At 28.8% G+C, this 25793-nt stretch overlaps 8 protein-coding genes across 8 annotated transcripts; 3 read left to right on the plus strand and 5 right to left on the minus strand.

The window, feature by feature from the left end:
• Positions 1–135: 135 nt before the first annotated feature.
• BX663DRAFT_441023 (uncharacterized protein) lies at positions 136–1917 on the minus strand (the record flags this gene model as incomplete). Its single annotated transcript, XM_051523429.1, has 4 exons — positions 136–841; positions 919–1267; positions 1472–1590; positions 1697–1917. Coding segments are annotated over 4 exons (1395 nt in total), but the record flags the coding sequence as incomplete, so codon positions are not given.
• A 2792-nt stretch (positions 1918–4709) lies between these two features.
• BX663DRAFT_520779 (uncharacterized protein) lies at positions 4710–6150 on the plus strand. The gene has a single exon (XM_051529151.1). The coding sequence runs from the start codon at positions 4792–4794 to the stop codon at positions 6016–6018; it is 1227 nt and encodes a 408-aa protein (XP_051379615.1). The 5' UTR covers positions 4710–4791; the 3' UTR covers positions 6019–6150.
• Positions 6151–11315: 5165 nt separating this feature from the next.
• BX663DRAFT_520782 (uncharacterized protein) lies at positions 11316–13157 on the plus strand. The gene is made up of 3 exons (XM_051529152.1): positions 11316–11985; positions 12167–12235; positions 12423–13157. Exons 1-3 carry the CDS (start codon positions 11483–11485, stop codon positions 13135–13137), a joined length of 1287 nt encoding a protein of 428 aa, XP_051379616.1. The 5' UTR covers positions 11316–11482; the 3' UTR covers positions 13138–13157.
• A 54-nt stretch (positions 13158–13211) lies between these two features.
• BX663DRAFT_563783 (UV radiation resistance protein and autophagy-related subunit 14-domain-containing protein) lies at positions 13212–15208 on the minus strand. Its single transcript, XM_051532027.1, has 6 exons — positions 15056–15208; positions 14816–15003; positions 14360–14740; positions 14114–14279; positions 13866–14048; positions 13212–13789 (listed from the first exon to the last, which is right to left on the minus strand). Exons 1-6 carry the CDS (start codon positions 15118–15120, stop codon positions 13420–13422), a joined length of 1353 nt encoding a protein of 450 aa, XP_051379617.1. The 5' UTR covers positions 15121–15208; the 3' UTR covers positions 13212–13419.
• A 21-nt stretch (positions 15209–15229) lies between these two features.
• Positions 15230–16617, minus strand: BX663DRAFT_532755 (WD40-repeat-containing domain protein; the record flags this gene model as incomplete). The annotated part of the gene is made up of 5 exons (XM_051530481.1): positions 15230–15361; positions 15423–15910; positions 15983–16205; positions 16271–16397; positions 16481–16617. The coding sequence occupies 5 exons, from the start codon at positions 16615–16617 to the stop codon at positions 15230–15232; spliced, it is 1107 nt and encodes a 368-aa protein (XP_051379618.1).
• A 173-nt stretch (positions 16618–16790) lies between these two features.
• BX663DRAFT_186123 (uncharacterized protein) lies at positions 16791–17333 on the minus strand. Its single transcript, XM_051521698.1, has 3 exons — positions 17215–17333; positions 16981–17156; positions 16791–16895 (listed from the first exon to the last, which is right to left on the minus strand). The coding sequence occupies exons 1-3, from the start codon at positions 17270–17272 to the stop codon at positions 16875–16877; spliced, it is 255 nt and encodes an 84-aa protein (XP_051379619.1). The 5' UTR covers positions 17273–17333; the 3' UTR covers positions 16791–16874.
• Positions 17334–19608: 2275 nt separating this feature from the next.
• Positions 19609–22807, plus strand: BX663DRAFT_459977 (uncharacterized protein). The gene is made up of 10 exons (XM_051523928.1): positions 19609–19719; positions 19835–19904; positions 19977–20072; positions 20131–20167; positions 20274–21388; positions 21461–21508; positions 21565–21732; positions 21808–22026; positions 22133–22445; positions 22575–22807. The coding sequence occupies exons 1-10, from the start codon at positions 19710–19712 to the stop codon at positions 22749–22751; spliced, it is 2253 nt and encodes a 750-aa protein (XP_051379620.1). The 5' UTR covers positions 19609–19709; the 3' UTR covers positions 22752–22807.
• Positions 22808–22875: 68 nt separating this feature from the next.
• On the minus strand, positions 22876–25772 carry BX663DRAFT_520800 (beta-lactamase-like protein). The gene is made up of 8 exons (XM_051529153.1): positions 25539–25772; positions 25200–25465; positions 25023–25149; positions 24827–24963; positions 23779–24752; positions 23533–23712; positions 23287–23469; positions 22876–23215 (listed from the first exon to the last, which is right to left on the minus strand). The coding sequence occupies exons 1-8, from the start codon at positions 25685–25687 to the stop codon at positions 22955–22957; spliced, it is 2277 nt and encodes a 758-aa protein (XP_051379621.1). The 5' UTR covers positions 25688–25772; the 3' UTR covers positions 22876–22954.
• Between the last annotated feature and the right edge of the window lie 21 nt (positions 25773–25793).

The following is a 25793-nucleotide window of genomic DNA, read 5'->3' on the forward strand; positions in this document are numbered from 1 at the left end:
TATTTGAATTAGAATAAATTATTTACAATTGAATTTGTTATCCTTATTTTAACTCTCCTTGCCTTTTCTGAGGAAAGTAATTAAATTAAATTAAATTAAATAATAAAAGAATTGCTTGATGGTAGAGTACAATGTTCAAAAGAAATCTTTTTCTTTTATATAACCTGATTTAGTACAAGTTGTACTGAATAAAGAGATATCATCTTCAGAGTGCTTTTTACTACTACTACTACTACTACTACTACTACTACTCTTCTTATCATCAATAAGGGGAGTCCTCATGATGGTAGTAATAGAAGATGCGGGTTTCCTTTTGTTTTGTCGAATGCATCCAAAAGACTGACATAATAAAAATAAAAGCACACATAAAATAAGCGATATCATGATTACAACAGGTACAACTACCTGTTTATGTCTCTGTAACCATATTAGACTGCTGCTAATGGCATCTCCATTTTCACATACACCACCCATACATCTTCCTTCAAACCCACAAGGCGTTCCATCAATGAAATTATCAGTAAAGATGAAACATGATTTGTCACTTGAAGGTGAGTTACATAATAGTTTGCATTCTTCATTATTCGTTAAACAGGATTGAGTAATGTTGATAGCAAAACCACGAGTAAGACATTGTTTATCTCTAGAAGTACATTGACCTGAAGCGCAACGAAGATTATTGGGACCACATAATAGACCATCCTGTAGATAAACATCCTCTGGACATTCAGAGGAATGACCTGCACAATATTCTGCCAAGTCACAAGGTGTACTCGCAGATCGACACATGTAAGATGTGGGTCGAAATTGACATTGATAACAGCATTCTCCATTTTGATCTCTAAATAATAATAATAAAAACTTAGTTTATCTTTATACATTTTTTTTTTTTTTGGGAGAGGGAATTGTAGCTTTTACTCGCAGATAGCATTCATTTTAAGTTTGCAAGTCTTGGGATCACAACATTCTGTTTCTACTCCACCTGTATCACATTCTTCATCTTCTTCTTTAATACCATTACCACATACATTTAATTGGTATGAAACATCTTTCTGTTCCTCAAAATCTAATAAACAAGTATCTAAAGCTGGAAACCCTTTACAGACCGTATCAATAGAACAGGGACTAAAACTTTCTGCTGAATAATTTGTAATTGAACTCATCAAAAATCCACCTGTATCACATTGGTTTGAATTCAATTGGCAACATTGACACCAATTATCATCTAAACATGGGCAATCTGATAAAGAACAATCATGAATAGCACCTGTGATTTAGAGGTAAAAAAAAAAAGGGGGGGGGGAAATGAACAAAAAAAAAAAGATATACAGTTTGTATTATGAATATCAACTGCTTACCAAAAGCATGACCTATTTCATGGGCAACAACTTTCCATTCATCTTGCACTGTTAAAGAAAAATAAAATGAATAGTGTGTACTTTGTTTTTTTTTTCATAAAAGCATAACTTACCAATTGCAGAAACACCTGCTCCTGATACATATTGTTCTTTACCTTCAGGTGTGATTTGAAGACTGGCACCTCTATTACACAATTGTTTTAACCAAGCAAGACCAACTTCAACTCCTGTACTATTAATATATATATACAAGCCCCCCCACCAACCGCCACCATATATAATTTAGTATGACAATTTGTTATAAAGAAATACAAAATAAAATAAAGAAAGAAATTTACGGGCAGTTTGTCATTAAATGCCAGAGTCCAGCTCTATCATTTACTAACTTGGATCTCCATAGACTAAAATCACTTAGGCGTTCAGCTAAAGTATAATTAGCATCACAAGCACGATTCCAGGCTATGTCTTCATCTATTCTCTCTGAAGGACAAGCTGAATCCATAATTGTGATATTAATTAAACCAAGAGCTATGTTGAATGTTTCCTCAAAAATAGCTGAAGCCAAATTAAAATTATTTGTTATTTGAATACGAACATTATTGATACTTTTATAATATTTCACATATGTACAATCAGCAGCTGAATGAATATGAATATAAAGAATAGAGTAATGTTATATATCAATAAAGAGATTCAGAAAAAAAAAGCAATAATAATACCTGCACCCATATAATTAACTACAAAATAATAAATAGATACATTAGGATAGAATCGTTTTTTTTTTTTTTTTTTTTTTTTTTTTTTTTTTTTTTTTTGTTGCAAATAATTCTCTGTTACTTTTTCTAGTTTTCGGACACCCCTGACTCGTCGTTGATAAGTTAGTGTGATTATTAATATCACGTTTATTAAATAAAGGAGTATGTAAAAGATGATCAAAACCACATTGATGTTTACTGTTATCATTATCACGTTTTGCTAGTAAAGTAATATCAGAATCCCGATATATAACCATATGTTGTTTTAATACAGGAACATTTGGAGATCGTTTTAGGAGACTAGAGTTTAGTACTGTAGGCTTGATATGATATATATCATCATGTAGTTTAAATGCGCCTTCAATAATTGGATCCTTTGTTCTATATCTATTTTATGAAGAATATGAATTACTTACTTTAAGAAGTTTTATTTTATTTTATTCTATTTTTACGTTGACATTAAATCATTTCTGATTAAAATTCTTGCCCAACCTAATTTTTTGAACATAGATTGGTCTTTGGAATGCGTTTTTTGTAGCAACCAAAGATGATCTGATATACTTGAATCAATGATATGACCTTTATAAATGAATGGTCTATTGTATTGAAAAGTTTCTTCTTGTATACGTTTACTTTGTCCCTGATAATGAATAACAGCTTCAGGATGAAATAAATGAAAATTGGGTTCCAAGTGAAGAAAAAATGTTTGGTTATAAGCAACAAATGAAAGTCGAAACGAATCATCAAACTCTATACTTTTAGGAAAACTATCAAGCTCTCGATGATGATTGACTGATGGTTGTCCCTTTTCAAAGAAGGGTCGAGATCTCCTTGGAGCGATCTCTATTTGTATATCATTTAAAGATTCCATTTGATGATTATCTAGTGTAAATCCTAAATTACAAATTATGAGTCCAAAATTTTTCGATTATTTATTTATTTGTTACTATTACCTGAGACTAACATAGTAGATAGTAGGACACTCATCATGATATAAATACATAATATCCAACACCAATACCAACAAGTTTGGTTTTTTAGACTGATGTTCATCATTTCTCTCTTGGAATATGAACAAAAAGAAAAAAGAAAAAAAAAGGAGAAGAATAATAGAAAAGTAGTAGAAGAAAGAAAAGCAACAAATAATTAATTTTATTTCCTAAAGTTGAACTTCTAAACTAATATATCTTAAACATATAACGTAGTGCTACCAATAATTAAATGAAGTCTTTAATTATGAACATCAATAATTTATAATATTGTCTAATAATTCTTTACATAACTTGGCTTGTTAAATTCTTTCAATTTCAAAACTTGATCACAGATTTAAACCAAGTATTTTCTCAGTAATGAAGGTATCAAATATAATAAAATAGTATGTAAAAAAAGAAAAAAAAAAGAAAGAGGGAAAGACACTAGTAAGTAATGTTAATAATTACAATTAAAGTCTAGTATTAAATACAAAGGGTTCTGGATTATATTAAATTTATTCTTATACAAATTCAGGAGATATAGTATTACTATTCTTGTTTACTATAGTAAGGAGTTTAATCTATTTGGGATAATAAGAAAAAGAAAATGTCAAACTAATGCAATTTAGAAGAAGTCCTTTTTTTTTCTTTTTTGCTATAACTACAATGCCTTTTACGCAGTAACAGTTATCAGTCAACAGATTCTAGATAACATTCATTCAAAGAGCATTAAAAATAAATAAATAAAAAAGAGGAGAAAGTCAATAAATGTATAGAATTACTATCTCCAATGAATTTTAGGATTACTTGTATATTACCTGATCGAGTCATTCAATACAGCGTAAGTACATATAAACATACTTTTTAAAATAAACTATTGCTCAGTAGTTATATATGTATATAAAGATTCTTATTATATTTATTATAAATCCTTTTTTTTTTCTACTAAGAATTCATATTTTGAAGCATCAAGATTATTGAACTATTATTTATATTCACAAAGACAAGAGTCTTCAATACGAAATAAGTTAATGTATCTTTCTCTTTGCTTATATACACAAGTTGATTATCTTGATATGATCCTAATTCATTTATCGTATTTAATGACATTTTTCATTCTAGATTCTGTAATAGTACTTTGATTGAGTTAAAAACTAAACATAATATTGTTACTTGTGTAAAGTAAGGAAATGAAATATCCTCTCTTATCATTTTTTGTTTGGCTGATAACTGAGGAAATACATTACCACAATCCAAGAAGAAACCTTTTTTTTTTCTTTATTTCTCACTTCCATTTAGTAATGTAATATAAGTCGTAGATAGCTATATAATAATAATAATAATGTATCTTTTTAAAATTATTAGTTATTTATGCTGATTGACAATTGCGCTTGTAGAACTTTTTGTTCATTAAGGCTCTTATGTATATATAAATTTAAATGTATTCACTTTAAGTGACTATAACCTTTTGTTCTATTATAAGGGAATAATAATAACAATAATACAAACTTGGGTCACAAAGAATAAATCATACATTTCTCCTTTAAAACATATATTTCTTTTTTATTCTATTTATTCAAAAATTGATAGCAGTTCTCGAGATTTATTTTTATTTTTTTTTTTATTTTTTTTTTATTATCATTTTTATTTTCTAAACTTTTAATTCCTCCATTCTACATTGAAAGATTCAAATCATTATTAATAAACATGCGAATTGCGATTATTACCGAGAACTTTTTACCAAAGGTTGACGGTGTTACACGTACATTAGGACGACTCCTTGAGCACCTTACCTTGACTGGCCATACCGTCATTTTATTAGGACCTGAAACAAGGATGGAGAACTATGCGGGCGTAAAACTTCTTGGTACCTTTGGAATCCCGTTCTTTTTATATCCTGAACTTAAATTTAATTTCTGGAGACCCAAGTTTACAAGGACATTAATTGAATTTCAGCCAGATGTGATTCACTTGGTTGATCCTGCCTTTTTATGTCCAATGGGATTGACCTTAATACGCTATTATCTTCCATTTACACCTATCGTTTCCTCCTATCATACAAATCTTGCTTTATATTGTGAACACTTTGGATATGGGTTTTTAAAATCAATCATGTGGAAATGGAATCGATATTGTCATTCCTTCAGTCGATTTGTCGCTTGTCCATCCCCTTCTACTATGTTTATCTTAAGGGAACACCAATTCCAGCATGTTCGCGTATGGCCACGAGGCGTGGACATGTCTGTGTTTTCACCTCTTCATAGATCTGAAAGATTACGCTCTGATTGGATAGGATTATCTGAGAGGAAACCAACAAGTGATGATGAAAAGACGATCCTATTGTATGTAGGCCGAGTCTCGTTTGAAAAAAATATTAGACTAATCATTGAGTCCTATCGTGAAATGGATTATGATACATGCCATCTCGTTTTAGTAGGGGATGGACCGGCCCTCGATGAATTACAAACATATTGTCTTTCAATGAATATGCCTGTTACTTTTACAGGTTACCTTCAAGGTTCTGACTTGGCACAAGCTTATGCATCGGCTGATATCTTTGTATTCCCTTCTACGACAGAAACATTTGGCCAAGTTGTGTTAGAAGCAATGGCATCTGGATTACCTGTAGTAGGAATTGAAGCTGAGGGGGTTAAAGATATTGTGAAAAATAATCATACAGGTTTATTACTGAACACATTCGGTTTATCTATCCAAGATCAACAAATTAAATATCGGGCTTTACTTGAAAGACTTATAGCGCAAAAGTATACAATCTTAAAAGAAATGAGTGAAAAAGCATTAGAGACAGCTAAAAAATATACTTGGCCTGAGGCTATGGATTCAATGATTAACATATATCAAGATGCAATATGTCAATTCAAGCATGATACAATTCCACCTACTTCATTAAACATATTACAATCAAAAGACTAATATGGGAAAATAAGATTATAACTTCCATTTATAACCTTTCATCGTCTACTAAATATCTGTAACAGCTAATACATACAAGAAGCGATGGTATAGGAAAAGTCCTTTTTAATTTTTTTTTTTTTTTGTAAAACTAGTTGTAAAGTATATATATATATGTTTATACATATATATATATTTATATGTATATGCACTTAATTATCAAATGAAACATATAAATGTGGTAGAGAATACAATAGAATGAATAAGCAATAGCAGTATATAATAATCATATATTTACTCTTTTTTTTTCACTTATATAAAACGAAAAAAAAAAAATCTTAATAATAAAAATATGTACTATTCTAGTAGATTGATTACCACATGTTACTTTCCTTAACTATAATAAACTAGTTATAATAAGCTTATCTATGTACTATTAACAATCACATAAGCTAATAAATGAATCATCTATTATTAGTAATTCTTTCAATTTACTTATCAAGAGAAAACTTCCTGCTCCTACACTAGACACATTATGTACCTCCTTCAAGTAACAATCATAAAAAGTTTAAGTTTATTCGCAAGCATAAGTTTTCATTAAAGGATTTTGTAATTTACGTGATACATAATTTATTCGACTTGGAAATGTTTAATATATCAGATGCTGAATGATTTGTCCTTAACTCTTATAAACTATTTGTTCATCAAGGTAAAGAATATATTCAAGACAAGTAAACCAATAAAATGTAACTTATTTTGTCATTGAATTTGATCAGCATCATTTATGATTAAATCAACCCAAGACCACCACTGTCTCCTATTTTATCTACTGCATCTATATCTCATCCTGAATCTTCTATTATATTTCCTTCATTATCAATGCCTTTTGCTAAATGAAAACTATCTTCTCGCTGAGCTTTATCTAAATTACAAGAGAACTTGGGCTATAATAACAATCAGGATATAGTATTATGTATGCAATCTTTTTCATCATGCAATACTATCAATTCTAATCCATCAGATATCAATAAAGGATCTGCATTTATGCTTACTTCTACAGTAATGGCAAATAAAGATTGTTATTCTAACAAAATCCACATTATCATCTTTATCTTCCTTAGGGACTTTAATCTCTTTTCTTATTACAAACAGTAGTAGTAATGATACAATTTTTTTTCAATGATGAAGAAGATGATACATATGAATAGTGTAGCATCATTGTTAATGATACAATTGAAGACATATATAAAGGAAAGAAAAAAATTAAAATATGTCAAATACAACTGTAAATAAAAATCAACTTCTTTTTACAACTTGATAAATGAAATGATATTATGTCTGCTTAACTTACTACTTTTCCTGCGTTTCCCGTTTCTCTCTCTCTCTCTCTCTCTCTTTATTATATCAGCATTGTCATAAATATAATCACTACTAAGAGTAAACAATGTGTTACCACAGATGAACATGCTATTTTCTAGTTAAAAGCAACTTTTTTGTTACAAAACAAACAACATGATTATAATCTTTTAAGAATCTTTGTACTTGATCTATTTCTTGATTTGCTTTGCAGCAATGTAATAAAAAGAATATAACTTTTTTTTTAAAAAAATAAAATAAAATAAAAAAATAGGAGCTATTCATATAGTAAGCTTAGAAGGTGCGATAAAAATAAAACTTGGCATGTGTTGCTCTATATAAAATACTTTTTTTTTTAAAAAAAAAAAAAAAAGTAACTTTGAATATTTGATTCTTTCTCATAGTAAACACGAATGAAGTATATTATTAATTAGATCAGCCTTTTTTTTTTCATAGATAAATAAAATTCCTTTACTAATAAACTAGAATAATGATAAAATAGCATATTAAGCATATTTTTTACTCAATGTACCTTAGCATATATTATCAAAAAACTAAAAGCATGTAATTTAATATATGTAATTAGAAAAAAAAAGTTGAAATCACTGATAAACAGGCTTTCAAAAAGAAGCGTGTTATATTATATTGTTTCTATTATTTTTATTTTATTTTTTTTTATGTGTGTAGCAAATAACGTAATAACAAAAGAGATAATCAATGTGTATACAGTTACTAGAGGGAGAGTTTTTTTTTTAATAAGATTAGGAAAGAATATGATGATATAAAACAACTTATTTATATAATTTCTTGGCTAAAATAATAATATTTAATCAAATCAAATATACTGAAACAAAAGAGTTATTTTACATAGATATGAGAATATAATAAAACCAGTTTAACTTTTAATAATCATAGAATTTATCAACAACAACTATTTTTAATAATTTGAAAGGAAAAAAAAAAAAAAAAAAAAAAAAAAAAAAAAAAAAAAAAAAAAAAAAAACTCTATAGTAATAATTATATAAATGACACACTACCACTATTAAGTTATAATTTGTATGAAAAGAGCCTTAGTTGACTCTAAAAGGAACGCAATAAAGCTATCACGCCATAGGTCTTAGTAGGGAAGGGGAATAATATAAAAGAGGGTTTAGTCGAACTTGTCTTCTTAAGCTTTACATTTATCTTGTTTGTAATATGATACAACTGCTTTTTAATTTTGTAGTTAATTGTTGAGGCTGTTGTCTTTGGAAAAGAAAAAAAAAATTTTTTTTCTCTATACTCTCTTCTTATTATTATTATTATGTATTTAAACATGTCATTATTTATTACATTCAGCCCGAGCTTATTCGCAAGTTCTTTGTAAGTGACAAATGTAAATTTATATATATGCTGCTCATTTTAAATTTAAAGACATACAAAATAAATATATGCATAGCCTATTATTAGATAATACGTGTCTTATCGGAAGCAAAATATAGATACAAGTATAGTCAAAACTATAGATGAATAAATAAATAAAATACAATATGAACAGGAGTAGTGTAGCCTATTTAAAATTCCAAATATATAAACCTATATTAATATATTTAGTTGTCTTGATATAAAGATTACATCATTTACCAATATATTCTTGCTTTACACTACAAGGGTCCATTAAAAAAAAATTATTTTTATTGTTTTATCTATTAAAAGACATCTATCAAGTTATTAGAAACTTGGAGATTTTTAATGGATAACTTAAATCTTGAAAGTAGTGGAAGTATTATTTGCTTCCTTCTGATCACAGATCAAAATGTAGAGAAAAATATTATAAATCCAGTTTAAAAAGATAATCCCGAAAGTTAAAAAATTGACTAAGAATTTACCTCAGTCTTCTGCAGTTAAAGTTAATTATAGTTAGTCATATGCGTTTATGATATAAATACATATATAAAAAGAAGAATAAAAGGCTAATTGTTGGTCTATTTTAACACTAGCACTGCTGCAAGTTTTTTAACTAAAAATATATCAAAAAGGATTATTTAAAAGAGAAGTAATGGAAATAGTATGTGTATATTTAAATATAGCCTTTAAATAGAGGATGCTTATATACTTAAAAAAAAAAAAGTATTATACAGGATAGAATTAAAGTATATTATTATATTTCTATAGTAGGTCAATATAACATCATTTCTACTAATAACTTAAATCTATTAAATGCATTAACTAACTTGTATCAGGGGATATATAATAAGCTTTGATATTGAATAAAATAAACTTCAAATTATCTATTGATATAATCATATCATCGCAGGCTTTCGTAGTTCTGACTTGACACTAGTAACATATTACAGATACACAGTTTAGCTTATTACTCTACCAGGAATACCATAAATAGATCGTATTCTTGTTTAAAACCGAATTTTAATCTATATCAAGAAAAAAAAATATTGATATATCTAGAATTTAAAAATGGGGGGGGAAGGGACTAATAAAAATAGTGAGGAGTATGTCTTCTTTTCTCCTCGCCCTGTACTACTACAGACAGACAGACAGACAGACAGATCAGCCTTGTGTGTATAGACTTAAATAATATGTCTATTTTGAGAAAATAGATATGAATAGACTTGGTATATCTCTTCTTTTTTTTTCTTTAATCTATTTATATAACAGTATTAAACTCATGTTAACATTATATTTATTTTCAAAATCATGGAATTAACATAAATGTGTGTTTCCTATCGATGTTACTAATTTGAAACGACAAGAAGAGAGACATAAAGGTTATTATCGAATCTTATATCCAAGAATAGTGGAATTTGTGATGTATAATTGAAATGCGTTCATAATATAACGCATGCTCCATCATTACATATTAAAACAGTGAAGGAAATTGAGAACCCTGAATAGACGAAATAAGTGTCGTTTAAGAAAGTTATTAGAGTCATGCTAATACATGATAAGCATTAGACGCCTTTTTCTTACTTATTGACTAAATAATATTGCATGAGGATGACATTTTAATTCATGTACCCCTTATAATGTATTTTTGGTAAGCAGTTGTATTATTGTACCTATTTAGGCGATATCAAAAATCCCAAAAAGGAAAAGAAAAAGAAAAAAGAAAAAAATGAAGGAAAAATATTTTGGTGACAGTTTAAGCTACTGTACTTTATCATACTTACTTAATATTTTTGTAATACTTTCGAACTCTAAAATAAACAAGCGATCATATGTTATAAAAGTTACAGTAACTTGTTGTTGTTGTTGTTGTATTTAGTGAGCTTTCTATTTATAAGTAGTAGGAATAATAGAATTGTTTCAAAATGAAAACAAGGAAAAAGTATTGATATAATAGCAGTAGTTTTTTAAAGCATAATCAAAACATCAAGTATTTTTAGTCTTTAAAGAAAAATAGAAAGAGATAAAAGGAAAAAAAAATTCCTTATTAGAAATAACCTTCTATACACTCATACAAAGTCTAATAAAGGAAACTTATTAGTATTCTTTGTATATAAATCAACTAATAACATCATAATAGAAGGAAGGAAGATATTATAACTGTGTCTATAATAAATAAAGCTTTTAATTTAATTAGTGGTAAAAAAAAAAAAAAAAAAAAAAAAAAAAAAAAAAAAAAAAAAAAACCACCTATTCAGTTAATAATTAAGCTGGTTTATTTTGATCAATTTTAAGAAGCGATTATAAATAGAAATTATAAATTACCTTTAATAATATCTATTTTACTTTTACATTTTTACATTTTTTTTATTTTCTTTTACTTTGTTACCTATAATAATAATAAAGAATGTTAAAAGATATTAAAAGTAAACTTAAAAGTTCTGCAGCATCTCTCAAGTCAGAAAAGAGTGAAAAAGAACAAACACAAATAATTGCTCCACAAAATAATTCAACTCCTACTTTAAATATTACATCGAATGATCAAATTTCATTATCATCTTCATCAACCTCTTCTTCTTCTTCTCCTTCTCCTTCTCCACCTTCTCCTGTTCATATCTTAAATTCACGCCAATTAGAAAAATTACCTGCTAATAATGATACTATAAAAAGAGAAAGCAGCAGTAGTCTACAGTCTTCCACTTCTTCTAATTATAAACCATCCAGTAGTACTTCCTCTCATAGTACAATGGATAATCAACAACTTAGTTCAGCTGCATCAAGTTCTACTAGTCTATCCATACCAGCCACACCTCCTTCAGTCATTTATAAACATAATCGATATCTTTCTAATCTTAGTTTACCATCATTAAATAGTGAATATTTTATGAATCATGATCATTTGAAACCTGGAAATAATGCCGAGTTACTATCTTATGATAAAACAATTATCATGTATAGAGAAAATGCAAAACGATCGAATGATCCCACTATTCAATGCGATCTTGCAATTTATCTCTACGAATCATCTAAAAATCCAAATCGTAAACCAGAAGAAAGAATTGCTTATATGTCAGAAGCTATTAAGATCCTGAAGGCAACTTCTACTCGTGGTCATGCAGAATCCCAATATTATCTTGCAAATATTTATGCCTCTGGTGCTACTCATAAATCTGGTAAACCTGATTTTGGTAACGCTTTCCCTTTATTTGTACAAGCTGCGAAACGTCAACATGCTGATGCTTCTTATCGGTAAGTTTTTTTGTACCCACTTTTTCTTTTTTTTTTTATCAATGAAAACATATCCATCATAATTATCCTTTTTTTCTTTTCCATACCATATCGAAAATTAAATGTCAGAATATGAAATTATTATATACCAAAGCGATGACATATGTAAACAATAATTAACCTTACATATTGTATATTGTAGAGCTGCAAAATGTTATGAAGATGGCTTGGGATGCCTTAAAAATAAATCAAAGTCTGTTCAATTTTATAGGTAAATCTTATTTTTATTTTATTTTTTTCCGTTCTTTAAAGAAAAAAAAAATTTTTTTTCTTCTCTTGTTTCGAAAACATGTACTAAACTTAACTTGACACACATATATACACACATACATACACACACACACACACACACACACACACACACATACATACACATACACACATCATATTTATTTAAGACTTGCAGCTACCTTAAATCATCCTGGAGCCATGTATCGACTTGGATTAGCAAATATCAATGGAGAACTCGGTTTACATCGTAATGTAAGGGATGGAAATAAATGGTTGAAAAGATCAGCGGAGGCTGCTACAACAGAGTATCCTCATGCCTTACACGAATTAGGATTACTTCATGAAAAAGGTTTAGACGGTATTATCTTTAAGGATGTTCAATATTCAGTTCAACTCTATACCCGTGCTGCTGAATTAGGCTATGTACCCTCTGCATATAGGCTGGGCCAATGCTATGAATATGGTTATTTAAAATGTGAAAGGGATGCCTATGCTTCTATTTATTATTATACAATGGCTGCTCAACAAGGTAATCCAGATGCTTGCTTTGCTCTCTCTGCTTGGTATCTCTCCGGTGACCCTCCTCGAATTGAGCCATCCGGAGAAAGGGCGCTTTATTGGGCTCAATTGGCTGCTCAAAAGGGAATAGTAAAGGCTGTCTTTGCATTAGGCTACTTTGCTGAATCAGGTATTGGTAGACAAAAGGATATGAATGAAGCCATCCGTTGGTATAAGAAAGCTGCAAGTCAAGGCAATGAACAAGCTAGAAAGAGATTAGTAGAATTAGATTCATCATTGTTATCCTCTGTACCTAATAGTAATAATAATAATAATAATAATATAACAATATCATCTAATATGGTTGCTGGTAAAGCAAGATAAAATATGTATGTATTTATATGATTCACAATAATAATAATACTTTAATTGTTTAAAAAAAAAAAAAAATATCGGGCTTTTTTTTTGTAAAAATGAATAAATTTTATTGGATAATTTATAACTTATTTTTTTTTCCCCTTGTGATAGAATAATAAATATGCATTATTGTTAAATGTCAAAAAAGGTAATTTACCACATATGATTTTGAAACAAAATTTAAATGCATTTTTCGTAATATTAGATATATAATGATGACATCACTTTTTTTTTGTTTGGTTTGTTTGTTTAAAGAAAAGGAGCAACTTCAATAAGACTCCAAGTTTCACTATGCGGTGTTGTGGGAGCGGCTTGCAAACGTGTTAGTTGCTGGTTATTTAGTAATGTATCATCATTATCACTATCTACATACAATCCATCATATTCTTCTTCTTCTTCCTCTTCTTCTTCTTCTCCTTCATTTATTTGCCGTCGCTTTTGATGATAAGTTCTTTTACTTGACTTTACTTTAAAATAATTTGTATGTAATTCATTTGTTGTATTTACATCTAAAAGACTACTACATCTATATCTAAAATTCGTAGCTCTTAAAACCTGCTTAAATTCAATAGGAAATTTTAAATCACGAATTCCATGATAATAAAGTGCATGTGATTGACTGTTACAAAAAAAGAAAAAAAAAAGTGTGTTCATATTTAATCATTCCATTTTTTTTTTTCATATGATTGACTTACATGCCCAAATTAGGTGCACAACAACAAGCCATTAAGCTTTGAAGCGTATTGGCAACTTGGCTTACTGGGATTTTTACACCTTGAGTATAACAGATATAAGCAAGATTATAGTTTAACATAGCCATACCAATTACAAATTTCTTGAAATTTTTATCATCTTCTTCAAGAAATAATGGCATTTTTCTGATATTATGCATCAGTTTCATAGTAAATAAGTAAGTAAAAAAAATATATATATACATCTATACCTATAATTATGCCATAATTGTCGATTAGGTGCTACCATTCGAATATAATGTCGAAGTCCCTTTTGAATTATAATAAATGGCATTTTAATACCCAAATAACGAACAACTAGACCCAGCATATGAATGACAAGACCAATAGGTGCATTTAATTCTTCTTTAGGGTATTCTAATAAATAATTCACAGATCGATTTAGAATTCCCTATACACATACATAGATGTATATATTTAAGTCTATGTACAATTACTTGTAACGTCAATTAATCGAGTAGGTAAAGTAACTCCACAAATATATAAATCTTCTTTGTTTCCTATTTGCATAGTAGTAGGCTGACTAAAAGGTGGCAACAATTCTTCTGCTTGAAGAGAAGAGGATGGCATAGGTAGTGATACAGGTTCTTCAACAACACCAGGCTTTAACTCAAATAAAGAACTGACTTCCTTCACTAAAATACGTCTCGTTCCAACTGTCATTTTATGTGTACGTTGCCAAGCTCTCAATAGAGTGGAGTTTTTATTATGATTGTCCATGCATAATTTTTGATAATGCGACTTTCGTTTAATACATTCTTCTAGTATTCTTCTCTTGTCTGTTATCTGTTTCTCTAATTCTTTTATACGTATTTTTTCTTTATATACAATAGAAAATACAATCAATCTTGTAATTCATTTGATTAATTAAACATGTATCATATTCATTTTACTTTCTTTAGTTTCATTCAGCATGCATATTTGACTTTCTTGTAATGATTCCAATTTCATTGCTCTTTTATTCTTTTCAGCAATCAATTGTTGTATATACTCTGTCTTTTTTAAAAAATGATTGGCCTCATCAACTGCGGCATCTCTTTCGATAATCGTGATGTTTATTTCTTCTTCATGTTTTTGTAATCTGAATAAAAGTTAATAAGAATAATAAAGCAATTAAAATATAAGCAATTTACTTTTCTTTTATACAATCAATGCAATAGAATTTACGATGAGATGTATGACAATATTTACAATTCATTATGAAATAAATAAGTAAGAAAAGAGAAAAGAAAAGAAAAAAGAAAAAAAAAATGAAATAAATAAAAAATAAAAATATATATAAATGTATTTATAATTTATAAATTGTATTAAGAGCTCATATGGTTTAAAATAACAACTTGCTTATTAGAAGTGCATGCAGCCAGCTTATCACCATCCTTATTAAAATGAACTTCAAATATACCACCACTTGTCTTGAAAGTCTTTTTTAGAATCCCATCCTATATACAGAATTGAAGTGAATATGTAAGCATGCTATTATTCTATTCTTTATTGATTTACCTTTGAGTCCCAAACATTCAACACTTCATCGAAACTACCAGAGGCCAATAAACGAGCATCAGGACTGAAGGAAATTGAATATACTGCTTCACTATGATTCTTAAGCACATGAAGACAAGTACCATTAATTGCATCCCAAATACGTACTGTAGAATCAAAACTTGCAGTTGCTAAAATAGTGGATGATGGTGTCGTACTATTATTTGAACAAGGTGCCCATTGTAACGTATAGATTTGAAGGTTATGTCCTTTCAAGTTTTGAATAGGTCCATCACTATTTAAACTCCAAATTTTAGTAGTCATATCATCAGAACAAGAAGCCAAGTACTGTCCACTAGGATCCCATCGTACTGCATTTACTTCATCTTCATGTCCAACCCATTTCTTTAATGGCTTACTCGCTCCTACTTTACAAACATAGATAGTTTTATCTGAAGAACATGATGCAAAGGTCGTATTATCCATCCAATCAACATCAAGAATGGCCACTATAATATAAGGATTCGATTAATTTTTTTTAATCTGTATATTGAATGAAATACACATAATAAACTTATTACAGCTATGTAATTCGTATTGTTGCTTCATTTCTCCCGTTTCAGGATCCCATATAATAGTTGTCGTATCTGCACTTCCACTTAATATAAGATCACCTTTCATATTCCATTTTAAAGAGAAAATGGGCCCTGTATGATGTCCCATAACAAATCTTAATTGTCCTTTTTGTGTCCAGATACGCGCCTGGCCATCATATGAGCCTGTTGCTAATAAACTTCCTGAAGGCTATTTAAATTCCTTGTTAATAAAAATTAAAAAAAAAAAAGAAAACTCATTAATTTAATCTTTACATTCCATTCAAGTGTTGTAACATCCTTATTATCATTCATATTAGGTAAATGATTTAAAACTATAGGTTCAGAAGCTTTATCTTTTCCTTCTGGAACTTGCCATATTCTTGCTGTAGCATCACCAGAACTAATAATTAATATATCAATATGTATGTTGTTTTATTTTTATTTATTTATTCATTTATTTTTTTTTTTTTAGTAAATTCTTACCCTGATGCAAGAAGTGAAGGAAGTACAGGATTCCATGCACAAGAAAAAACTTCACTTTGATGACCTTGAAGAATAATAACATTTTCTGGTTTAATTTCAGTGTCATTTTGCTGTTGTATTAATTGGGCTTCTTTCATTTCCTCATCTTCTTTTATTGCAGTTGTAGAAGTTATTGAGCCATTATTAGTATTATTTGTTGTTTTAATTAAATTGTGTTGTTCATTCATTGTTTCTTCTTTAACTTGCTCATTATCTATTTCTTCATCTGCAGTTGTCTCTCTTCTCGCTCTCTTCTCTCTATCTTTTTGTTTCTTTTCTTCTTTACGTTGTCGCTTCGTTGAAGATGAAAGCGGTTTCGCTGTTGAATCTGGTTCGTGATTAAATATTTCACCTGTTAATTCGCAATGGTGAGGTTCTAGTAAAGAAAATGGCACAGTACATTCCATTAATTCGCCATCCTACATATATGTATTAACACACAAAGAAAAAAAAACACATACACACTCGCACACACACACACAAAGGCTAACCTCATTCATATGTGCTTCAATCTCCATAAACTGAAGTCCTTTATGAATAATATTTATAAGTGCACCAGGCTGAATCTGTGCATCGCGGTAAGTAGATTTTTCAACTTGACTTTCATATTGAAAAGCAAATGAAGTATGTCGAAACCCTAAACAAATACATTACAAAGAAAGAATAAAAAAAAGGCAATTTATTATTCTATTTACCTGATTCTTGTAAGTACTTATAAACAATTATATTAATTTCCTCACTAGTAAGGACCATTTCGCGTTAATTGTGTATATAAATATTTTATTTTTTTTAAAAAAACAAAACAAAAAAAAAAAACAAAAAAAAACAACAAAAATAAAATTTCACGCTCTTTCTGACTTTCTTTTTTTTATTTTTTTTATTTTTAATTCTTGGGTATTTTTTTTTTTTTTATACATATTTATTTTGCAGTCTATGTACATTATTTGAATTTAAAACTTTAATGGTTTTTAAACAAAATGAATCTGCAGGCCGATTAATAATTGATTATGAGACATTATTAAAATTTAATCAAAATAGATTATTATATACGAGCAAATTATAAAAGAAAAGTATATACTAATTTGAAGATAATTCTATAAAGTCAGATTTATATATTTGCGTATTTTCCCAATAGATGAGATCTTTAAATCGTAAGGTGAAGTAGTTTCACTCAAAGGTGCGACAATTTGTCTCAAGAAGATAATTTTCCGCTTTTTCAAATTGATATAGCAATGCGAAACTTTTCTTTTTTTTTGCAGTTACGAAGAAATCTTTATTGCAAATAGTATGAAGTACCTACGTACTGAACATAAAAAATAGAATGCTCCACTGACACAATCCTTGATGGATTGTATACATTTCTCAAGAGCAACTTTCTCCATCGATAAATATCCTCTTGAGAAAAGTAATATTGAAATGTTGATAATTACTATGTTTAGGACACACCATGATGACTTTTCTTTTTTATTGGAATTTTAAAGTCTTTTAAATAAGCCCAAGTCAAACTTTAAGGTGATTATTATTAAACACGTCACATCGTCAAAAAAATGCTCTACTATTTCCTGCAGACGTCATTACTGTACAGAAGCTATCATAAACAGTATTTTTTATCGTTAAAGCTCATTTGAAAATAATAATAATAAAACCCCCATATTATACTAGATATAAGCCAACTGTTTTAGTTTTTTTTTTTAACGTTTGAAAGTAAATCTTCTTATGTACTCTCATAAATTTCAGGCTGTGCTTAAAGGAGTGGTGGCGATGGCTAGGGTGCCTTATTATTTTGTGTATGAGTTTCACTCAATTTCATGGATTATTTGCATATTTGTTCATCGTTTATAAGCGTTAATTACTATTCATCTTACATAGTGTAACAATTAAAATGAACAAAAATTGCAAGTTGTTTCTATTTATCTAAACTATCAGACAATATTCGTCATTACATCTCCTTTATTTAAAAGTTTTGGTAAAGGTTGATAATGTACTTTTTGTCGGAACGAGCAGAATAAGCTCACCAACTTTAGATCATTTTCATAGCACATATTAAAAGAGTCAAAATCCTCTTTTTTTTTTTTCGATAATCTTACTACATTTTTCTTGCTCCATTCTTCACAAGCTAAGTTTATATGTTGGATAGAAGAAGCAAAGGTTAATCCTGTTCTGACTAGTAAAACGGATAAAGATGGACAGCATGGAGAAAAAAGAAAAAAAAACAATTATGGTTACATATATGAATTATTACAAGATAAATAGTATTAACAGAAATTATGATCAGGGTAACAAGCAAATGCTAGTGTAATTAGCCGGTGTTCATACAATTTTCTTCTTTTCTCCCTAAACTATAACTACAATATCAGTTATTATTATCATTGATGAGCATATAATATGTATGTTTATACAGCGGACATAATCCTATTATTATCATCATTACAATGTATATTATTGCTTGAATACTCTAACAATGGCTATAAGTGTAGAGTGCATGTTACTGCTGCAAAATGCAATAGATTAGTTGTTTCAAATTATAACTAATTGATTTTTAGAACTATTGTTTGATCTTGCTAATTTTACTAGACTTTTCAAATATTTATCTCTTAATAAAGATATTACGATACTATCTATTTTATTTAGCTGCATTATCGACTTTAAATGCCTGAAATCATTGATCATTTTATCCCCTTTCTCTTGAATAACCTTTCTTCACGTCAATTGTGTACATATTTTCAATATCATTTCTTGGTTTGTCAGTTTGTCAGCTGTTTGTACAATCCTTTGCGAGCTTTTTTTTTTTTTTACCATAATAAACTATCTTCATTATTATCACAGCAATATTTTGATTGGCTCCCCCCATTAATCGTGTCATAGCTTTACCCTTAATCCTAAAAGGATTTTTTTGTTTTAGTATCTTTTATTTACATTGATTAACTAAACTCGGATCAATTTCGATACAATTTATATCTTGCATCAAATTTGGGTAGTTTTTTTTTTTAAAAAAAAAATTGTTTAAACGTAGATCAGACATCAAGTCTTTTAAGTTGCTGTAAAGCTTATATTTTTATTCCTGTTGCATAGAAGTCCTCTTTTTTTTTTGTTTTAAATTTCCGAATGTTAAAAATGTCAAATTCTTTGTTCATACAACTTTTTTTTTTTTAATTATTTTTATAATCATCGTCTAATTGTGATCGTCAATATGGTTCAACGTAAGATTGATTTTATTTGGCATTTTTCTTTTTTTTTTCTTTACACAAGACAAAAAAAAATAAAAAAAAAAGAGAGAGAGAGAGAGAAAAAGACTTAATTCAATCATTTTATTAGCAAATGTAAAAATATATCATCCATCGTACATTTCTGTCAAAATCTATTCTAGTATAAAAAATAAAATAAAGTGAGATTTTTAAACCCTAAAAAAAAATAAATAAATAAATAAAAATAGAATAACTGATCATTTCGTCATTAGGGAACTTGCTAAGAAAACAAAAACGGACATTTCCTTTAATTTTGAAGAACAGTATTTTGATATTAAGGGAAGATCTCAACAAGCTTGTGATGATTGGTAAGATCTATGATTTACATTTATTGATAATTAGACTTATGTTTTGTCAAATCCTTAGTTCAATGATTATAATGCAAAACCTTTTGCCACAACTTGTAAGCTCATAACTCACTTTTTCTCTTATCATTTTTTTTAACTTTGTTTTTTATTTTTTTATTTTGTTTTATTTATTTATTTATTTTTTCTACAAAAATATAATAGAATGCTACCATCGATGAATTTAAATTTAAAGGAACATTTCAAGATCTGGAAGATATACTATCGTCTAATGTTTCAAGCCCAGCTTCTACCTCTAGTGCAAGCCCAATTCGTGAATCAACACAAATATATGCACAAGGTAGACCTTTAAACTTGGATGTGATTGACAAGAAATATAAAAAGAAAGCAGAGAGTAGTAATAAGGAAAATGCATTCTTTGACTACCAAGAAACTGAAAGTGATGAATCTGATGAAAGTGAAGAAGAATATGTTGAAACTTTTACCTTTGCCAAGAATGTTCCTAATCCAAAGGAAGTCCTGACTGGACCATCAACCAACAATAGTAAGCCTATTGATTATTTACGCGTTATCGGTCTTGATACAGAAACAGAATGCAGTTTAATTAATAGACAAATTAAAATCGTCGGTAACAGTGAAGAATCAGTTAAAGAAGCTCTAGAAAGATTTAGAAATTTACAAACCATATATAAACGTCGAAAGAGATCAACTCTAGTTATACCCTGTGTACATTATCCTATCGAGTTTTCCGAATTAGGTTTATATTTTTGCAATATGGAGAGATATGCTCAACAAAGTTATATAGATCTCTTAACTAGCTCTACAGCACCTTTACATGTTATCTTACCTGTATTTAAAGGAAAAGATAATCAATATCAAAAACCTAGAGAACTGATTAGCGCTCCATCTCAAACGATATCTCCTCAAAAATGGAAACAACATCAACAACCAATTGCACAAAAAGAGCTATCTTTAGATGAAAGAATGAAACTAGCCTCTCTGGAATTTGGAAGAGGAGGACGTAATAGCCCTAACGTTAATATAGCTCCTGACCAGAAACCTCTTTGGGGTGAAAACAAATCATATGTGATACGTCCTAGTGTTCAAGCTGCACCTCCTAATCCTCAATCATTTGTATCTACTTCAACCTCTTCGTATGCTTCACCTTCTCCATCTAAATCTGATTTAGTTGAAGATTTTCCAGCTTTACCTGTTCATGCTCCTGCTCCTAAAAAGGCTCCTACTCGACGAGTCATGCGCTTAAAGAGTCAAAAATCTGCTTCTGTAGCTAAAATGCCATCAAAATCAAATATGGAAATGTAAGTTATTATGTAAAAAGAAAGAAAAAGAAAAAAGAACATAAAATAATGATAAAAAAAATTATTTTCTAGTATGAAAGAATATAATTTACATAACATTAAGACTGCTTTAGAAGAAGGGTAATATTTTATCTATTTTGATGTTTATATATAAATATATTTACATAACTATATAGATTAACTACCGTACGTGGATTTAAGGGTGACATAAAAATAAGTGCAAAATTAGGTAAAGTACTTTGGAGTAATGTTACTCCCGAGATACAAAAACGTATCTGGAATTTCCCTGATTTGAAAGATAACTTGATGCAAGAACGTGGTATCCAACCCAATTTTAATGATGTGTAAATATGCTTTTCTTTTCAGTTAAAGAAATATATTTTAACTAATCTTTTTTTTTTTTTTCCTGGGTTATATAGTACAACTAAATCCGATGATCTTATTAGTAAAATAGCTGAGATCTTACCTCAATATTATAGTAGGACTGCTTATTTCGAGATTCATGCTAAAGCTCGTAATCAACCTATTGTTCCATATCAGCCAGTTGTCATGTATATGAATCAAGGTGTAGTTGAATTAAAGAAAGTGGTTACTGCTACTAATAAAATTGTAGAGGTTGACTGGGTATCACTAGAAAGGTAAATTCTCAAACTTTGCCTTGAGGATTCATAAAACATTTCTAATCCTTTTTCTTTTCTTTTTTTGCTTTGCTTTGCTTTGCTTTTTTTTTTTTTTTTTTTTTAGAAAATTCGACTTCCAATTACTTCTTAAAACTGAACAAACGACAAGATCTGATGTAAAACCATTTACTACCTTTATCAAGAAGGTCGCTGTGAGCCCTGTTACTCGTCAAATTACATATGAAAACATACCAGACTTTTTAGAAGTTGATTATATTTTATTGAAACAAACTACAAAATATAGAATTCACTTTCCTTTTGTAATTGAGATTACTCGTGTTGAAAAGCTACCCTTAGTTCAACAAAAATTTAATAATTATGGCATTGAGAAAATTCTCGGTGATACTGGTAAAGGTCAAGTCTGGTATGATTTAGAGGTAAAAAAAAAAAAAAAAAAAAAAAAAAAAAAAAAAAAAAAAAAAAAAAAAAAAAAAAAAAAAAAAAAAATATCCTTTATTATTCTTATTAATAATGGAACAATATATTTATATGTGTGTATAATGTAGGTCTTTTATTCTACTTATGATGAAATCTTTAAGGTGAACAATGATTTACCTATTGGTAAATTTGCCTCTTGGACAGTAAAAGATATTATAGGTGATGAAAATGATCCTTCTAGTGCTTTAGTTGAATACATTCGATGTTTACTTATCTTGATTGAAAAATGTGAATCAGTTATTTAAATATAATATTTAATAATAATAATAACAATAATAATAAAGAAAAAAAAAACTTCTATAATATGGCATGTTGAGAATATAACAGTGAACGAATTTTATAATAATCCACTGATAATCCTCCTTCTACCAATAATTGTCCAGTACCAGTCTAATATTATATAAAAATTAGTTAGAAAATTTATACAGACATACACATACATATATATTTATATATATATATATATACAGCTTACCTTTCGAACTGCAACATGATCGTTGCAAACTAAAATACCTTCTCCCTTAAATTCAGCTTGAATGCCTTCTGCTTGTAACACTTTTCTAAATTCTGATAAACGTACATCACCTACAAAGACTGAAGGATCCCACTTTATACGTTGATCATGTGTGGCTATGTCTAATGAAGGTGTAGTTGAATCATCTGGAAAGTGAATACGCCCTACTACACGAGCTAATTCATAATCATCCAACTTGATAAAAAAAAATCATTATGATGATACATACATATTATATATATATGTATATGTATATGTTTACTTACTTTTGAGAATTGTAAGGAACTAACCATGCTGTCGGTTAATTTAACTCTATAAATATTTGTAGCAGCTGAAACATTAAGCACTTCACCCACAGAGGGTGTAAAGATTTCTTTAGTAAAATTATCGATGGACTGACAAGCATTAGCAAGTTCCTCAGTAGATGATTCTGAACCATGAACGATAATCTAATTCATAATAGTCATATAAATATCGTATTATATACATATATTTATATAATTCTACTTTACCAATTTTCTTGGTGCGATTTGAGGTAAAATTGTTTTTATTGATCGACCATCTGAAAGACCTTCTAAATCGACATATCTTAAAAGACACTGAACTGATAGTTTTTCATTATTTGAGGTATATTTGGTAGGACTTTCATCTCTTCCCGGTAATAGTGGCTCTTCAATATCTGGCATTAATTCCTACAATTTTGATATAGTTAAAAAAAAAAAAAAAAAAAAAAAAAAAAAAAAAGGAGCCATATTTACATCTTCCTTTCCAAAATTGGCACCTTCTCCTAAACTCTTTTTTTCTTGCTCTATTCTTTCAAAATCAGATGCCTTCATATAATGCTCTATTTGAATAGCTTCACCATAATCGTCAAACTTTTTACGTTTTTCCAAATAAGGGAACATATGATAACTTTGAGATTGTTTGAAAAAGCCTCCAGATTTTCCAGTATCACGAACATATAAATCAAATTGCTTCATTAATAAGCTATCCATATTTTCATCATTATCATCAATATCAGATGAATCACTTTCATCCTCTTCCATAATCGTTTTACTTCTAGCCAGTATAGCTGCTTGTGCTGCCTCTCTTTCAGCTTTAGCTCTTTGTGCTGCTTCAAATTCTTGTAATTCAGCTCCTTCTAAAGGTACCCGTTTATAAATAGTTAAATCCATGGTGGATTCATAATTAATAACAGGTTTTACAGGTAATTTTGTTCTATTATGAGCTGTAACAGTATCTATGTCCATTGCATCCGTTTGCTTATTCCAATCATCATAAAGACGACGCGCTAAAGATCCGGGACCAGCTCGATCTGTTAAAATAAGTGTGTTGTTTATATTATGTTGATCACTAGGCATTGTCATCCAACGAATAAACAATTCCCGAGCAAAGCCTGTCTCTAAACTATAATTACTAGCAATCACAACTTTGGGTCCTGAATAATTATCCAAATCTTCAAGTTTATGACAGAGTCGTAAATATTTAAATTCGTAAGGATTTTCACGAGATTGAGAGAAGTTTTTCGTTAGCTCTTCTCCCATCCATTCAAGCATAATTTTCGCAAAATGAGCTGTATGATAACTTGTATTTGATAACATAATAAGGGGATAGCTAAGTTGATTTTGTGTCCAATATTGATCTAAAAGATATGACAATTCTAAAACACGAGCTGAAGAATCTGTCGGTAATAACACCGACCCTCCTGCTTTTAAAGATTTGGTCATTGTTTCTATATAGAGAATTTCATTAATAAATAAGTCTTTGTATATATATATGTATATATATGCATTTTAAATAATTTACCAAACATGGCAGTATATCTATCTTTGCGAGCAGGGTGTACAACCTTTGAATTATATGAATCTGTAATAAGTAATGATGGACGTGTAAGTGAATCTAACACAACACCTCCTGAATGTAAAACTGTGCCATCTAAATGTCTTTAAAATAAGTAAGTATTATCTTTTTTTTTTTAATGCTGTTATTCATTCGTATTTACTGTTCTTTTCTGTGGTTAAAATCAACGGCATATACAACTTCTTCTGTATCTTGTTTGATTTTCCAAATAGTACCACCAATAGTATGAGCTGCAGCATAAGCTGTAATGGTAATTCCTTGACATTTACCTAAACTTTTATAAGTATCATACAAGGCTATATTATATACATCTATATACCTGATAAGGAAAATGGTTGTGAATAACGAAGTGGTGTAATTTTATCAAATGAATTATCAACATCTTCCAAGCTAAATGTCTTGAATTCTATTTCGTTTGTTTTTGATTGATAATTATCGTACATGCACATTTTACCCATGTTTACAACAGGAATAGTCGAATAAACTGGACAAGTCATGCCGAGATGACTTCGTGCATATGGATAAGCACCGAGATGAGGAAGATCACTGTGTGAGAGAAGAACAACATCGATATGTTTTGCTACTCTTGAAAGAAAGAATGAAAGAAAAATCAATATACGCGTATTATTTTATTGTATTATTTTATTGATTATCTTACTTTTTTAAATTGGAAAGATCATCCACATTGAAAGTATCAGACCAACCACAATCAAGTAAAATCTTGATTTCATCAATTTCCAATAAAAAGCATAAAGGATCTTCGTTTTTTGCACCTGAAATGGGTGTAAATTTAATATAACTAGTCATTATGTCCTTTTATTTTATATGAAAAAAAAAGGGTATGTAATATATGTGTGTATGAATGTATCTTTTTTTTTTTTTTTTTTTTTTTTTTTCCTCTCTCTAAATTATT

The sequence above is a fragment of the Cokeromyces recurvatus genome (genome assembly GCF_025118155.1).
Source record: "Cokeromyces recurvatus strain NRRL 2243 chromosome Unknown BX663scaffold_29, whole genome shotgun sequence".
Lineage (NCBI taxonomy): Eukaryota > Fungi > Mucoromycota > Mucoromycetes > Mucorales > Mucoraceae > Cokeromyces > Cokeromyces recurvatus.